The 15,632-nt window shown below is 35.7% G+C and overlaps 3 protein-coding genes and 1 long non-coding RNA gene across 6 annotated transcripts; 3 read left to right on the plus strand and 1 right to left on the minus strand.

The window, feature by feature from the left end:
- Window positions 1–497: 497 nt before the first annotated feature.
- LOC110700267 lies at window positions 498–1,791 on the plus strand. Its single transcript, XR_002507178.1, has 2 exons — window positions 498–728; window positions 957–1,791. It is a non-coding gene; the product is annotated as an uncharacterized LOC110700267 (long non-coding RNA).
- A 645-nt stretch (window positions 1,792–2,436) lies between these two features.
- Window positions 2,437–6,369, minus strand: LOC110700266 (50S ribosomal protein L19-like). The gene is made up of 6 exons (XM_021877781.1): window positions 6,220–6,369; window positions 6,000–6,101; window positions 3,903–4,154; window positions 3,733–3,819; window positions 3,460–3,593; window positions 2,437–2,963 (listed from the first exon to the last, which is right to left on the minus strand). Exons 2-6 carry the CDS (start codon window positions 6,099–6,101, stop codon window positions 2,861–2,863), a joined length of 678 nt encoding a protein of 225 aa, XP_021733473.1. The 5' UTR covers window positions 6,220–6,369; the 3' UTR covers window positions 2,437–2,860.
- Window positions 6,370–7,060: 691 nt separating this feature from the next.
- Window positions 7,061–10,137, plus strand: LOC110700263 (rhodanese-like domain-containing protein 4A, chloroplastic). Its single transcript, XM_021877777.1, has 4 exons — window positions 7,061–7,744; window positions 8,906–9,008; window positions 9,093–9,250; window positions 9,769–10,137. The coding sequence occupies exons 1-3, from the start codon at window positions 7,122–7,124 to the stop codon at window positions 9,231–9,233; spliced, it is 867 nt and encodes a 288-aa protein (XP_021733469.1). The 5' UTR covers window positions 7,061–7,121; the 3' UTR covers window positions 9,234–9,250; window positions 9,769–10,137.
- Window positions 10,138–10,597: 460 nt separating this feature from the next.
- Window positions 10,598–15,017, plus strand: LOC110700264 (ubiquitin-like-conjugating enzyme ATG10). 3 transcript variants are annotated; one of them, XM_021877778.1, is made up of 7 exons: window positions 10,598–10,812; window positions 10,967–11,146; window positions 11,724–11,774; window positions 11,843–11,926; window positions 12,060–12,159; window positions 12,358–12,455; window positions 14,502–15,017. In XM_021877778.1, the coding sequence occupies exons 2-7, from the start codon at window positions 10,973–10,975 to the stop codon at window positions 14,700–14,702; spliced, it is 708 nt and encodes a 235-aa protein (XP_021733470.1). In that variant the 5' UTR covers window positions 10,598–10,812; window positions 10,967–10,972; the 3' UTR covers window positions 14,703–15,017. The 3 variants fall into 3 exon arrangements, with proteins under 3 accessions (XP_021733470.1, XP_021733472.1, XP_021733471.1); XM_021877780.1 differs by having other exon boundaries at window positions 10,598–10,718; XM_021877779.1 differs by lacking the exon at window positions 10,598–10,812 and having other exon boundaries at window positions 10,826–11,146.
- Window positions 15,018–15,632: the final 615 nt, after the last annotated feature.

Below are 15,632 nucleotides of genomic sequence, written 5' to 3' on the forward strand. Positions count from 1 at the left end.
TGGAAGTTTATATGATAGAGTTTATATTGTGTAGGTTATCTTTTGTAGACTATAAATAATAGCCAAGATCATCAATACAAGTCAAGCTATTCTCTCATAAATAATTTAACACTTAACCTTTTGTTCAAAAATTACAAAAGTTAAATCACTTTGCCACAAAGTTTTATATGCAATAAATAGACATCAAACTACTTATAATGAACAACTCCAAAATACTTGGGGAGGCCGTGCCCTTGAAAGGTCTGCCCCTGATTGCTAGGAAGCTTGATCATATCTCATATGATGCACATGAGCCTTGCATTGAATGCGTGGCATTTACGTGTAATGGTGTAAGTCCTTACGTGTAAAACTCATCTGGATTTTCATTCAAGGAATTACGCGTAAAACTTATCCGGATTTTCATTCAAGGATTTACGCGTAAAACTTATCCTGATTATCATTCAAGGAAACATATCGTATCTCATATGATTCACCCAACCATTATAAATAGGTCTTGATCTAGCACAACCATTCTCATCAATCCTCATACTAATAATCAAAACACAAACCAATTCTTGAAATCAGAGGTTCCTCTAATATTTAAATTTAGTTAGAAGCTCAGAATACCAGTTTCAAATTTTCAATGGTCACCTTGGACAAAGAGCATTGGTTTAGAAGAAAGAGAAAAAGGAAAAAACAAATTCATAGGATGTTTATTCATCAACATTATTGCATCTGCAATTCACCAAGTTTGTTTTCTCCTCTTCTTAAACATTTATTCTAGCAATCATATATTATTTAATCTCTAGAGTTCCATAATTGGTATAAAACTCATGCAATTGCACTGCTTTAAAATTTTGATTTTTCGATTTATTTTTTATTTAAAACAAAAATCAATATGCAAAACATGTCATAGTCACACAACTCCTCTAATTATTATGAATAAAGGACTAACTAGAGTTTCTTGTCTTACACAGATTATACTCTCATGGCTATGAGACTTAAACTGAGCAACTGTGGAAGTAACATTTGTTATAGTCATCAACTCTTAAGGCTATAGCCTTCCTCTCGGCGTTGCGCCTGTCACCTGAAAGTGGCACAAATGCCAGGAAGGAACTTGGCCCATTCAGAGATGGTGACTGAACGACACAACGCTACAGGTCCACAAAGTATCAGTCGAGGTTTGCAAGTTTGAAGAGGCTGACCTACTTCTTGCTTCATAGCCATGCCAAATGGGAAAAAGGTTGTCATGGTAGAATTGAATGTGTTTCTCTGTCTTCAACTTCTAAAAAAGACTCCACCAGATAATTTTTTTCTCAGTCACCCAGTTATCTTTTCTATCGCGTTTTCCCTTCCTTCATGTAGCAACCATCTAACATTTAAGGCGGTTAGTTGTATCTGCATCACAATCAAGTAGACATATGGAGTTGTGGAGTGGTTCTATATCGATTGATGATCGATATAAAGACTATGCCACAGCTCCAGGCATCTGACTTGATAATTTGATATCAAAGGTCAGAGGTGACCGGTACACTGAAGCAGAAGTATCACGCCCTTCAAATTATGTAAACTATATTGATTACTCAGTACTTTTTGTACAATACTCTTCAAATCAGAGTAACAGTTATTCTTTGTTTAGGAGATTCTGGAAAAAAGTCTACAAGAAAGGGGAAGGAAAAAAAAAAGCTAGTAATTATTCTGTAAACCATACTGATTACTTTTTTGTACAATACTCTTCAAATCAGATTCGATTGTTTTAGACAAAAATCAAATATTAACATTTGAAAATAATTCAAAAATCGTTAAATCGAATGATACAGTTAGTAGGAACATGATTGTTGAATGCTAGAAATCAAAAACATGGATATATCATAGTCAGGGTTCGACAATTTCTTACAAAAAAAAAAAAAAAAAAAAAAAATACAGACTATCTTCAGAGGGTCTTATGTTGAATGCATATATTAAAGTTGGATAGTTTTGTTGCCAAAGTACTTGCAATAGGAATGATGTTTCTAATTACATTCTAAAGGAGAATTCTGTATTTGAAAGGAACCTTAAATTTCAAGTGCTTCTCATTCTTTTCCAACGAGAAATTATTGTGTAAAGCTCGAAATTAATAAAAATATCCATAGAAGCATGGTAGGCTTACTTAATAGTGAACAAGCCATTTTTAGCTAATTGACATCTTAGTCCATCTTGATAATATGAATTACAGGGAGGGGCATACCGGCATAGATTAAATTTGAAGTTGAATATGAAAAGGGTAATATTTGAAGCATTTTTCAGACACTGCATCTAAGAATTTAGAGCAGAGGCATTAGTTAATGATCAAACCTGTATAAGGCTAGTAAAAGGACTGAGAAAGTTGTCTGGCTAGAATATGCAGTTCTTCACGCTGCACGGGCTTCGACTGTCAGAAACTCTATGGATAAACGCATTGCTACTTTCCCTGGAAGCTTAATATAACTTGCTCTGTATATCAGACTTACATCTCACATCACTTACGTAATAATCCAGCATCCAAGCAAGTAAATTCATTACAAAAAAAGCAAGAGGAATTAACAAAAGGATTTATTACTCTGGCAGCTTAATGCCATTTGACTACCTGTTATCCACATTGCTAAACCTCGATATACCATTGCACTATTTTAAGCATTAAGAGTTACACAAAATGAATTCTGGACATACATTAGATTGGTTTTGGATCTGTTCACAAAAACGATCTGCATTGCCACCCTGTAATGGCCACAGCCCAGCTATCATTGGTTCCACAGAACTTATAGTGCAGGGTTGTTAGCAGATCTTTATGAAGAACCCTGTTTTTTTCCCTCTTAGGTGGCAAATAATTTGATCTCCGTACAATTGAAACAAAGTCGGGATCCTACTTCTTTAGGGGGTTCATCTTTTCCCTAAGATAGTATAATTTGGCTCTTCTCACTTTCTTCTTATCCAGCACTTTAATCTCCTTTATGTTAGGCGAGTACCTGTTGCAGTCAAATCACAGGTCATCAAGAATTCAGACATGAATAATTATCTCAAATTTGTAAGTCGATATACTATACTCAATCCATTATCTAGAGATATGAACTAATTTAACAAATTAATTAAAGACAGGAAGTTAGGAATTATGACAGAGAGGTCACCAGAAGTTTCAGAATCAAAGGAAGATAATTTGAGGAAACATGTGGTTTTCTGGAGAAAGAAAATTGTAAAAAAAAAAAAGAAAAGGGTGGTTGTGAACCATTTTTTTGGGGATGTGGTGTAGTCCAAATAAATATTCTAGCCAATTTTGTGTTTGGCCTGTTCAATCCTAAATCTTACTGGCTTTGGTTGAGTTTTTCAGTGCTAGTAATAAGGCTAGACTGGTGTCTCAGGCTAATAAATGGACAGATCTGTTTGGGTTGAGTACTAGGCTATATTCAATTCTACATTTTAAAGCAAATATTTCATTTTGCAAAGAGGCTTTTTAAGTTCACATACATTGGAAGAAGACTCTCAACCCCAACTCCAGCAACTAGTCTCCTTATTCTAAATGTTGAGTTTAATCCTGCATTCCGCCTTGCTATAACAATGCCTTTTATTGTAGTAATACGTCGTTTGTTCTCAGGAACTTCCTGATTTTACACATGAAAACAAAGAAGAGTTATAACATGTCATTGAGGGTTCCCATCCCAACATGAAAGCAAGATCAATAGTTGCCTCTAGCCAACATGTATGCAAGATCAAAATTTGCCTCTACCAAGTTTTACATACCAATTTGAGCTGGATGATATAACCTGGCTTGATATCAGGAATTTCTCTCTGTCCCTTTACCTCCTCAACTGCTTCTTTATCCAGAATCTATTGAAAAATATTGGATGGACATAAGAATGAAAATAAAGTGCATTTATCTTGTAAAAAAGATGCAGTGAAAGCAAGCATACCTGCATCATGTGCCTAGCTGTTTTATCAAGCCTCTTAAATTTTATGCGAGCAGGCACATCAGTTTCAGGAGCTGTAGTATCCTGTGTGATTGATGCTGCAGGAGTACCAGCAGTAGAGAAGCACCTGTGAAAAAATCTCTCAGAGAAAGCACCCTCCTGAATGGCACCAAACTTTGCACTTCTGCTGAAGAATGCAAACGAAGGTGCAGCAAATCCATGTTTTGAAGCACACTCATGGCCAAGTTCCCTTCCCTGTGAATTTGAATATATAAATAACCCATTTCAGATTTAGAATAAGGCAAGTCATACTTCATAGTTCTTTTTCCATCTCTATGAAAAAAAATAAAGAATTCATCCTAGTATGCTACAGTTAGTAACAAATACTTGCAGTCAGGGTATTCAAAAGATTCTACTTAATTGAGCAGAACAGGGAATGGAAAATTGAACATATTGAAATGGACATAAAATGAGCACAGGAAAGGAGAGGGGGTATTTCAGCATCATAAATGTTAAAAGAGTATTCAAAACAGATGTAGTAGATGCCACTTCAATAAATATTACTATGGGCAATGCCAACCTAAAAAAGGTAATGGAAACAAAGGACATGGAGATGAGGTAGAAGATAGAACAGGAGAGAAAGAGAAGAAAGTAATTAACCTAGGACTACTGCAGCCACAACATCTCAGAATATCTTATCCAGACATCCAGTCTCCATTAAAATAACAGATGTATTTAAAGAAGAGTGATGGTTCATTAGAGCAGAAAAAAATTAATTGGATTGGAGGACATACAAATAAATTGGAGCCTAGAGAAAGACAGTGGTGGATGCACAGATGTAACCATGACGGTTTTATAGACTAGGTGGAGGGATCTACCTTCTTCAGAGAAGGCGGGGGAGGGGGGGGGGGGGGCTGTGGAACCTATTAGCTCAATCAGGAACTGATATTACTCCCCTAACTAACTTACACAAAAGTTTACATGATTACATCCCAGAACACTTTTACTACTCCATATTAACCCCTAATTGATTACCTCATACCAAGAATTGTCCTCTTATAGATAAAATCTTCTTAATAGGAAGGTCATGTACTCAGTCATGAAATTTTCCAGTAGGCAGGCTTACTCAGATCAGAAGGTTCAACGTCGAATCAAGTTTAACTGCCTAGGTTATGTACTGAGTGAATATGAATCCTTTACTCCATTATAAGCCCCTTCATCTACCAAACATCCCATATGCAAGATAAAGCTTCCATCAAAGTCTGATTTCTCTCACTGTCCTCTCCTTTACCCAAAAAATCTTAATTCTTGCATGCAAGCTTCCCATTCCATAACTCCAATTCTTAACCACTATAATCTTTACTCTCTCACAAATTGAAACAAGTTTTGCACATTTAACAATGAATTTAGCAATACTTTCAAATATTGGACACAGCCAAAACAAGTTTAATCAAGTTGGCATACTTGCTGTTTTGTTTCATCACCAAGTATAACAGTCATTTTATAGAGTACGTGAACTCGTGAAGCAAGAACAACAACAATTTTTTGCTTGGCACTAAAAAAATTTGTTATTGACGGAGGAATAGAGAAGCCTGGGGTTAGCATTCCTTTCTCAAATTAAATTCTTTTTAGTAACTTAAAAAAAAAAAAAAAACATTTTCAACCTAAGATAATCGCTCTCATGTACAAATCAAACAATAGAAAAATTGAGATTGAGAATATTGTTTGCTTAGAATAGGATTCTTCCCCCAACCAACACAGCCCAAGGAGATGAACCAAAGTTAATCCTCCTATCAAGATTTTGCATACAACTGAGGTGAGAATATCATCACATCCACAATATCATCACACCATTTTAATAATTACACTTAAAAGCAAAGATTACATAGCTTTGAGGGCTTTAAAAATTTCAGTGAATGCTTCAAAGTTTCAAAATTTCCAAGCAATTTACTAGTTCAGATTAACAATTTGTAACAACAATAATTGCAGAATTTATAAATTAGATTTCAATATTTTAATACCATAAATTTCCCAGATATTGCTAATATATATAATCCAATAAAAGGCAGAAACAAAGAAAATTAGAAGAAATGCAAGTACCGAAACAATGGAGGAGAGAGAACCGAAGCTCCGAATGTTGGAAGGGGCGAAATCCGAGGTTAATCTGCATTTCGATCGAACTGTCCTAATTAGGGATTGCATCTGAAAATTTTCGAAATAACAATGAAACAATTTGATTAATTAGTAGATCAATTGAATGATGAAAATGGGGGAAAATGCAATGAATCAAGAAGTAGTATTGAGAATTAATGGCGGGTACCTTATTGAGGTAGACGAAGATGAAATCCTGCAAAAACCCTACTTCCTTTGTTCTTAATTTTTAGTTCAGTAGCTCTGAATCTGTTGGGACTTTGGAGGGTTTATCACAGTTGAAAGTACGGTACTACCCCCAATTTTACAGCGTTGCCTGGTTATGGGGCGGGGCAGGTTACTCAAGTAGATTGTGCTCTCGGGAGCATGATTGTGGCATAATACTACTCATAATTATTTTATGTCTCATATTTTATAAAAAGGTATGAAATAATTGGATCAGAATAGATTTGGTTCGGGTCATTTTGGGAGAATATTCATTTATTTTAATTTAAGGTTTGGTATGGTTTAACTTAGGTCGAATTAGGTGCTGAACTGAATATTTTATAAGAGAAGGAAATTAGCAGCTGAACTGAACTGAATAGTCGAGTTTGATTCGTCGCTGCACATAACCAAACATATTAATGTTAGAATCAAGGCGTTTCTGATGAAGTTTAGGTGTCACGTGGCGCTCTCCTCTTTAATCCGTTTTTACAAGATTTGAAGCCACAACCTCAGGTTTAAATTTGAACATGTTAGCCACTAAGCTATTACCATATTAAATGTCATTCTATAAAAATTAAATATTAATAAAGATTTTGAAATAATGCAGTAACTTGGGGCATCGCCCTGCCTAACACTAGTTAACAAATTATAACATGCCAATATGCCATGCTTGTTTATTTAGCCAAATTTCATTAATTTTAGCGTGTTTTATAAAGTCATATCTTATTATATTTTTACCCCAAATATAGGTGAGGTTTAGTGACGTAGTGGTGTACAAATTACTGCAAAGGGGATAGCGCGGTATTTTATCTCAATTCAACTCCATATCCACTTCATTTGTGAATTGTGATCTCCCATTTTTCTTCAATGGAGTCTCTTTCCCTCTGTTTATCTTCCTCTTCCCCAATCTTCAAACCCCACAAAATCATCCCAAAAACCCCACCAAATTCCCTCCAAATCCCAATTCCTTTATCCTCTAATAATTTCCATGGAAATCCAATCTCAACTATTATACATTCTCTCTCTTCTAAACCCCCCCTAAAACCCCAAATTTCTCTCCCCATTTTAATGGGTTTTCTCCCTTCATATCCCTGTTTTGCATCCGAAATTGTAGACCCATCTGGGCAAAGAATCAATCTTGAATCAATTCTGGTTTCAATCAATGATTTTTTCAACAAATACCCTTATTTTGTTTTTAGTGCTACCTTCATTTGGCTCATAGTTCTTCCTTTATCTGAAGAATACTTGAGAAAATACAAATTTATATCTGCCCTTAATGCATTTAAGAAATTGCGGGATGATTCCAGTCTTCAAATGTTGGATATTAGGGATGAGAAGATGTTAGGGTTTCTGGGTTCCCCAAATTTGAGGATGTTTAAGAAGGATGTGGTTCAGATCACTTTTGATGAGCGTGATGAAGATGGGTTTTTGAAGAAAGTATTGGAAAAATTTGCTGATCCCAACAATACTAGTGTTTGCATTGTGGATAAGTGAGTGTTTGCTTTCATTATCTTTCTAATTTCTGCATTAAATCATCTTTTATTGTTAGAATATTGTATTAGATTAATTTAATTTTAGCTATGTGATGAATTTCACCTATAATTTGCTTAGTATTTTGGATGACATAGAATTGAACTGGATCGGCATGCTTGGTGCGTTATGATTGCTTAGCTGATATGTTTCAATTGCTTTCGAGTTTCGAAACTGAACTTTAATGGATGAACACAAGTTTGAGAATAAAACACATTTGATTATTTTATATTGTGTAGTTGTACGTTATATCCCTTCAATTAAAAAAAAAAAAAACGATCTCATTGTGAACAAGAAATAAGCAAGGTGCTGTACAATGCACATCAATGTGAGGTCCGTGTAGGCATTATTCAATAACTTATCCCCTAATAGAAAGCACTTGAATTCATGGGTGAAATAGACAATTGCAACTTTTCATAACAGATTTGAGGCAGCAACATTGCCAACATGTTTATACACCCCACGCCCACGAAATTGTGTTTAGTGAGGGTCTTTTATCAGTAATTATGTGGAATTTAACTTAAGTTGCCTTGCAATGGGTCTATAACATGATTCTGTTTTGTTTTCTATATGCTGGAGGACTGTAAGCTAGTTACCCTGTCTCCTGTCTGATTAGTCTAGGTGAAGCATTGCATGGTCTTGTATTTTATCCTATCTTTCTTATGAATCCTAAATATTAAACAAGGACTCTGCAGTGACGTTGTACATGATGCCATGACAAAGTTTGAAACGAAATTATTTTTATTTCACATTTAGGTTGTATCAATTATTCAGTTTCCATTCCATGCCAAGCTGCTTTCTAAATTGTGTTGACGATGTAGTTAATGGATGAAAATATTTTATTATTATTAATTTTTTTTTTTTTTTTATGTGCATCTGACATGAAGGAGTTTATGTGAATGTGTTGTGTTTTAATGAAATCGACAAGCACATATTGAGATGATGTTCTGTAGCAACTAGCAAGTCTCAACTCTAGTGTAGTTCATGTCTCCTCTTATTATCCAGATCAATAGGTTGTGTTAATAGATTTTCGTTTTGGAATGTAACCATTTATTGAGTAGTATAATTTTGAAAATTTATAATTTCATCACTTTAATGTGCTTTATCTGGTTGTAAGGTAGTTTTGATGGTAATTCAATCAAAGTGGCTGAATTATTGGTGAAGAATGGCTTTAAAGAGGCATATGCAGTCAAGGGCGGTATCAGTGGCAAGAACGGCTGGAGGGTACCTTCTTGGCTTCTAAATTCATATCAATCTTGCATTTCAAAGCTGTTCTATTTCATAACCTAGTATTGCCTTAACTTGCAGGAGATTCAACAGGAGTTTCTTCCACCATCTGTGCATGTATACCCTAAAAAGAAGGCCAAAAGATCACAACAACGTGAAAGTAATGGTGCTGCCATTCAGCCTGATACGGATCAAGTTCAAGCTGCCACTTCCGAGAAGTGATTTAAGAGGACATTTTGGTACATCAACTTTCCATTTTCTTTCGCAGGGTTTTAAAGCATGGTCATTCTATATTTTCCTTGTTACGCCTCTCATTAAGTAGCTGAAACACTCGAGACATGCATAGAAGTACAGGGACATGATAGTTGATAGATAAAAAGCCTATGTTCTGTTTTAAAATGTCTATGATGCTAGAATATATGAATTTAATAGACCATATCTATGGACTCTGGATATGGTATATCTAGTTTTTACAAAATTATCTTGTTGTTTAGAAGGACTGCACCCAGTTATAGTCCCTTAAAGTGTCAGATACATTTGATATGGCTGTACATATATGTTGTCTTTTTTTTCCCTTTCATCTTTCTTGTTATCTTGACATGGCTTTCTTTTTTATAACCAGCAGATTGCTGTATTCTGCATTTTCAGAATGTAAACAGACATTACATACTCAATTTTCACACTTTCTTCAATGTTTGTATTCCATACAGCTGCACACTATACTGTAATTTGATAGGCTTAAATTTTTTTTTTTCAGGTAATTTACATTTAACTGCTTAAACTGGAGCAGGGCTTTGTGGGGGGAGTGGTATTGCAGATGCAATTGTCAAACACGGAATGCAGCTGGAGGCAATCCAGTTCAGTGTATGCGTCTATGCAGGAAAATCCTGATTGTAGTCATGTTTCCTGGCTCTGTTCTGCATGACTTTGATCTCAGTTCTGATGGGAAGAAGTGAAGAACATAGAACAGAAAGTCTTGTATTATTATTCTGTATAATTGTATATTGTATGCTACCAGGAGCTTTGTACAGAGTTGAAGGACATTTTTCTGTGTGGTAATCTTGGATATTGTATTGGGCTTTTGTTACTAAGATACTAACCTTTCATTTTTGAGAATTTTCACAAATTAGTCTTGGTACAAGGACTCACGCTCACATTCATACTAGTACACTAGTCACTACTCTCTAGTCTCTACCCCAAAAATTGACATTAATTCATTAAGGTTCTCTTACATTTTAGACGTTTTTGGCTTATAGTCTTCTCTTCGTACCAAAAACCCAAAAATATCCGTGCTACCAATTGTACCTGTAAAACCAATCAATTGAATAAAAATGTACTCCGTGCTTTCCAATAAATTTTTCTAAAATTAAATTAATTAATACGAAGTACTTTATAAGTTGTTTATTTAGCCACTAAAACACTGTTAAGACCCCAATCAAAACTTAGTTCTAATCATAAAAAATTGGTAATTTACAAGAATAATTACAACCCGATTAATTAAAATAAGTTTAATCAAGAACAAATTTATAATCAACACCATTATTTTAAATTTGCCAAATGAATCAAAATTCGACAAAATTAAGGCTACTTTGATCAAAATTTGCTTAAACACAGTCTCTAGTCTTTGTTAAGCTACACAAGTCACAACCCCTGGTCAAAATTGCTCATCTTCGTTTTTCTGGCGAATCCTCCAACATTTTTACTCAGGTGTATTACACTCATATTTCCCTTTTCTCAAAGTTGTAATCTACTGTACATCATACCATGCCAAATTTCTTGCCCAATTAAATTCATAAACTGGGTATTTATCTAATTTCTTCTAATCATCAAACAATTCATCACTTTTTTCACCCATTCATTTGTGAAACTCTAGGCATTGCTTCAATTTCTGGGGTTATTTTCAGTTGGCTAATTAATTTTCAACATTTTTATTCTGGGTTTTTGTTCAATTTCAGGCTTTGATGATGAATTCAGAAAAATCAAAGTGGGATGGGACAATTTCACCAGATGAATTTCTTAAAGGAGCTCTTGCTTTTGCTGAGAAATGGAAGAAAGTTTGCCTAAATCATAATCATGATCTTCCTAATTGGTTTTGGGTTTCTTGTCTAAACCCACCATTCCTCAATTCCCACGAAGTAATGTCTTTTTTTTTCCAGAATTCATTTTTGAGTTGATAGTGTATTTTGAACTTAGTAATAACATAAAATTTTGAACTAGTAACATCATATTACAAAATTCGGACAGAAGGGGAAATTATTTTACTTTGGTTATTGTTTATAGTTATGATTTTGAATTTTTTGATTCGTCACTGCTACTTGCTGAATATGATGTTTACATTGCTTACTGGGAATTAAGCTGAGTAAAAGTAAGAGATTTTGATATTTGATTTTCTTGATCTTGAATTTTGAACAAGGATGATTGTTATTGTTGATAATTTTAAATGTGACATATTTATCTACAAATTTTTTGTTTTTTTTTTTTTAAAGAACATATTTATCTACATAATATTTTTTTTGTTATTGACTTTCTCATGACACACCTTTTTTATCAACAGAATTTATTTGATTATTTATTTTTGGTGATGGAAGGTAGCTTTTGTTGGTTAAAATGTGCTGTAACTGCTGTTCTTTCATACTTTTCTAGTTTTCTTCTGTGCTGATTTTTCGCGATAGCTGTCTGTTCAGTCTTTTAAGTTAAGCTGTATTGTTGCAGGTAGATGGATATCTATCACTGGAGAAGATGTGCATTTTGAGGTCTGATAAGGTCTGTTTCTTATGAATGATGGAAATTGTTGGCTATGTGTTAGTTTTGATTTCCTGTTTTATATGCAGATAGATGATGAAAAAGTTGGTTATGCTGTGGAGGAAATGCCTAACTGCTTAGAGAGCGAGGAGTGTACTGATCCTGCAAGGCTGGTATAAAACTGTTTCATTAACATGCTCCTATAACTGTGCTTCAATGTAAGAGACTTAATAATTAGGTTGTCGAAAATCTTGCTAGAATGTGATATGGTAATTGAGATATCTTTTAAATGATTCTGGTTGCTAGGTTCAGGAGGCTGCCCAGGAAGTGCATTATTATGACTTCCATATAGTATACAGCAATTCCTACAGGATTCCGGTGTTATATTTCCGTGGTTATAATTCAGGTATGTGTCCATTAAGCAATCATGCTATTTGTCAATAGGTGGTATGATCCCTTGGATTTTATTTTTCCATGCTTGTAAATCATTTTAATCCATATTTCTTCATCTAGTCAACTGTGACAAAGGAAGGGGTGTTGCATGCTGTATAACTACATAAATGAATAATTTCTCATTTAAAGCTTATGTTTTGTTGAAACGCAGATGGACAAACATTATTGTTGGATCAAATTGAAAGAGATCTCCCTCCCAGATCTGTTGAGGTGCTTACTGAATCAAAGTGGACATTTATAACTCAACAGGTGGTATTTCTTTTTTCTTGTTATAGTGGCTTTCTATTGCAAATCCTTCGTAGATTTTGTGTCATACTTAATAATAATATTATATATCTCACATGTATAAATACTTTTGACTATAACTGTCATAAATGCTGAATGGATTCATGCTATATCCCACTTGACTATTGTTTCATGCTGTAACAGAAAGCATATGAACAATTGTCAGGTGATGTTAAGGAATTCTGCTGAATATTGAAATAATCAAAGTGGTGCTGCCTAAAATGTTTGATTAAAGTCAATCATCTAGTAGTTCATCTATCAAGAGCTGTAGAGATCTTAAAAGTTGTGAATTTAATAGTAAAAGGATTCACCTACACCTTGCATATCAGGAAGAAATTGAATAACAATCATCAACGTGTGAAAAGGTTGAAGCCGTGATAACCCTTCAAAATACTTACCTTAAGCTTCATGGATAGGGCCCCCACATATTCATGCTTTTTCGGTCCAAATGCTTGGTTGTTTATTCATAGTCATGGTGTGTGAACATAACTTGTGAAAAAGCGTAGTAAAGTATGAAGGATGTTTCAGTCACGAGAATATATTTATTAGTAAGTTTCATGCTTGCCATTTGACCTAAATGAACTAGTTGGCATCTCCCTGATCCTTTTTTGATTCTTCTCTCAAATGCTTAGTAGGTCCTGAAGTTTGTAAAAATTTATGCCGCACATTGTCCCCAATTAAATAATAGGAAAATTTCATATAAACTGCCAGCAAAAGGACCCTATTTCACATTTGCTACCCCTTTAAAATTTTATTTTATTTTACTACCACCGAAACACACTAACTTTCATAATCACTACCACTTAACGGAATCCGTTAGATTTCCGTTAAGTTTATTAAAAAAAAAATTAAAAAATTAAAAAAAAAATTAAAATAATAAATAAATAAATATAAAATGAAAAAACCACCCAAAAAACCCTAGCCCTCCCCGTCATCCACCCTCCCCCCTCCCCCGGCCGGCGGCCAGCGCCCAAACCTGCGGCCGGCGCCGGCGATTCGGGTCGGAATCGGACCCCTCCCCTCCCCTTCCCCACCCAAAACCGACAATCCTAACACTAATCCCCCTACCCGAAACCACCCTAAACGAGTTTTAGGGTTTCGCTTAGGGTGGTTTTTGGTGGCAGGGAAATCCTTCGTCGCGGCCAGAATAGGGAACGGGGGACGATGAGGGGTTGGATCGGGTTTCGAGGGGAGATGGGCTGGGATCGACGGGGGTTTCGAGGGGAGAGGGGCTGGGATCGACGGGGGTTTCGAGGGGAGAGGGGCTGGGATCGACGGTGGTTTCGAGGGGAGAGTGGGGCTGGGATCGACGGGGGTAGGGGAGAGAGGGGCTGGGATCGACGGAGGTTTTCGAGGGGAGAGGGGCTGAGATTGAGGTGGGTTTCAAGGGGAGAGAGGGGCTGATCGGGTTTTCGAGGGGCTGGGAATGCGACGTCGGCGCCGACAATCAGGGTGGTCGGAGTCGCGGACAGCAGGGGATTGGGCTCAGGCAACTATGGCAGTGGCTTGGTGGCTGGGCTGGACGGTGAGTGGTGGTTGCGGCGGATTGGCAGCTGGTGGGTGGGAAGGAGTGGTGGCTGGACGGTGGTTGGGTGGTGGTAACGAAAATACTAACGGTGTAAGTCAAGTGGTAGTGATTATAACAGTTAGTGTGTTTGGGTGGTAGTAGTATAAAATAAAAAATTAAAGGGGTAGCAAATGTGAAATAGGGTCCTTTTGCTGGTAGCAAATGTGAAATTTTCCTAAATAATATTTGTGGTCTTAAATCGACCCGAGTAAACTTTAAGTTCTGTAATCCTGTCCTTTTTTCTTTGTTCTTATTTTGGATAATTTTATGTTGGTGCAACTTTGAAACCAGCATCTCTTGATACACTGATTTTTATTGGCTGCAAATAAACTGGTTGTAAATTATATAATATTTAACTCACATATATTCAACTAATGCAAGAACAGGTTTCAGATTATCTTGTTTGAGTTTAACTAATGTTTGTCAGTTTCACAACATTACAGGAGCATCCCTATTTGAATAGACCTTGGCACACACTACATCCATGTGGAACGAATGAGTTGATGAAGCTACTCCTGAGTAATACTTCTCTGTCTGAAGATAAAGTTGGAACAGAATGTTATATCATATCATGGCTCTCAGTTGTTAGCCAGGTTGTTGGTCTTAGGGTGCCCCTTCAGATGGCAGCTCTATGTCACGAGTAGTTCTTCTCACGTTCCTTAACCCTACCTCAGGAGAAATCGGGCAATTCTAAAAGTGCTGATTGTGTAATTTGATTTTTGGTGCAATACTTCATGTATTTTTTTTCCAACATGCTCCTTTATGTCCACAATGGCTTCGGTAAAAACATGATAGTGTTGGATGGTCATTTGCGCAGGCTTAATTCTTTGCTGTTTGGCTGATGCCTGTAAATAATCATACAAGAACTAGCTGGAGAACGCCTGGCTTCCATTGTAGAGAGCTTTGGGTCTTTTTTTTAAAGCACCTGAATGAAATTATCAACATTGTCCAGTGCAAAACATCACTGGTTTTGCTAAGTTATTTTGTTGCTCGTAATATAGCAGAACAATTTTTGTAGACCAACTCATTGCTTAAAGGTATCTTGGCCTTCTTTGATTTGTTCATATTAGGAGTGGCAACGGATCGGATTCGGGTCAGATGTGGCTAAATCCGAATCCGATCCGTTTAGTAAATGGACCCTAGACTCGGATCCGAATCCGAAAATTACGAGTCGGATCGGGTTCGAATTTTTTTTTGTAATGTCATATACCTATAATTGCTTGTATTGTCATACCAATTAAAGTATAAACATAACATATTTAAATTATAACTAAGTTACATAACAAAATTTTGCTACAAAACAAGCAAATAATTGTCCCAAGTTATAGAGCATATATATGCTTATACTTTTGGATTCAGACTCGGATCGGACTTTGCGTAGGGTCCAAGTCCAATCTACCTCCTATTCGGATTCGGATCTATTTTATCGGATTCGAATTCGGACTAATATTAAACGGATTCGAATTGGATTTTTTCCTTCGGATCAGATCGGATTCGAATCGAACTCGGATTAAATTGCCAACCCTAGTTCATATTTTAGGCGAAAGCTTCAGTTAAAAGTTAGTGAATGATAA

Source organism: Chenopodium quinoa, unplaced genomic scaffold (genome assembly GCF_001683475.1).
Source record: "Chenopodium quinoa cultivar QQ74 unplaced genomic scaffold, ASM168347v1, whole genome shotgun sequence".
Lineage (NCBI taxonomy): Eukaryota > Viridiplantae > Streptophyta > Magnoliopsida > Caryophyllales > Amaranthaceae > Chenopodium > Chenopodium quinoa.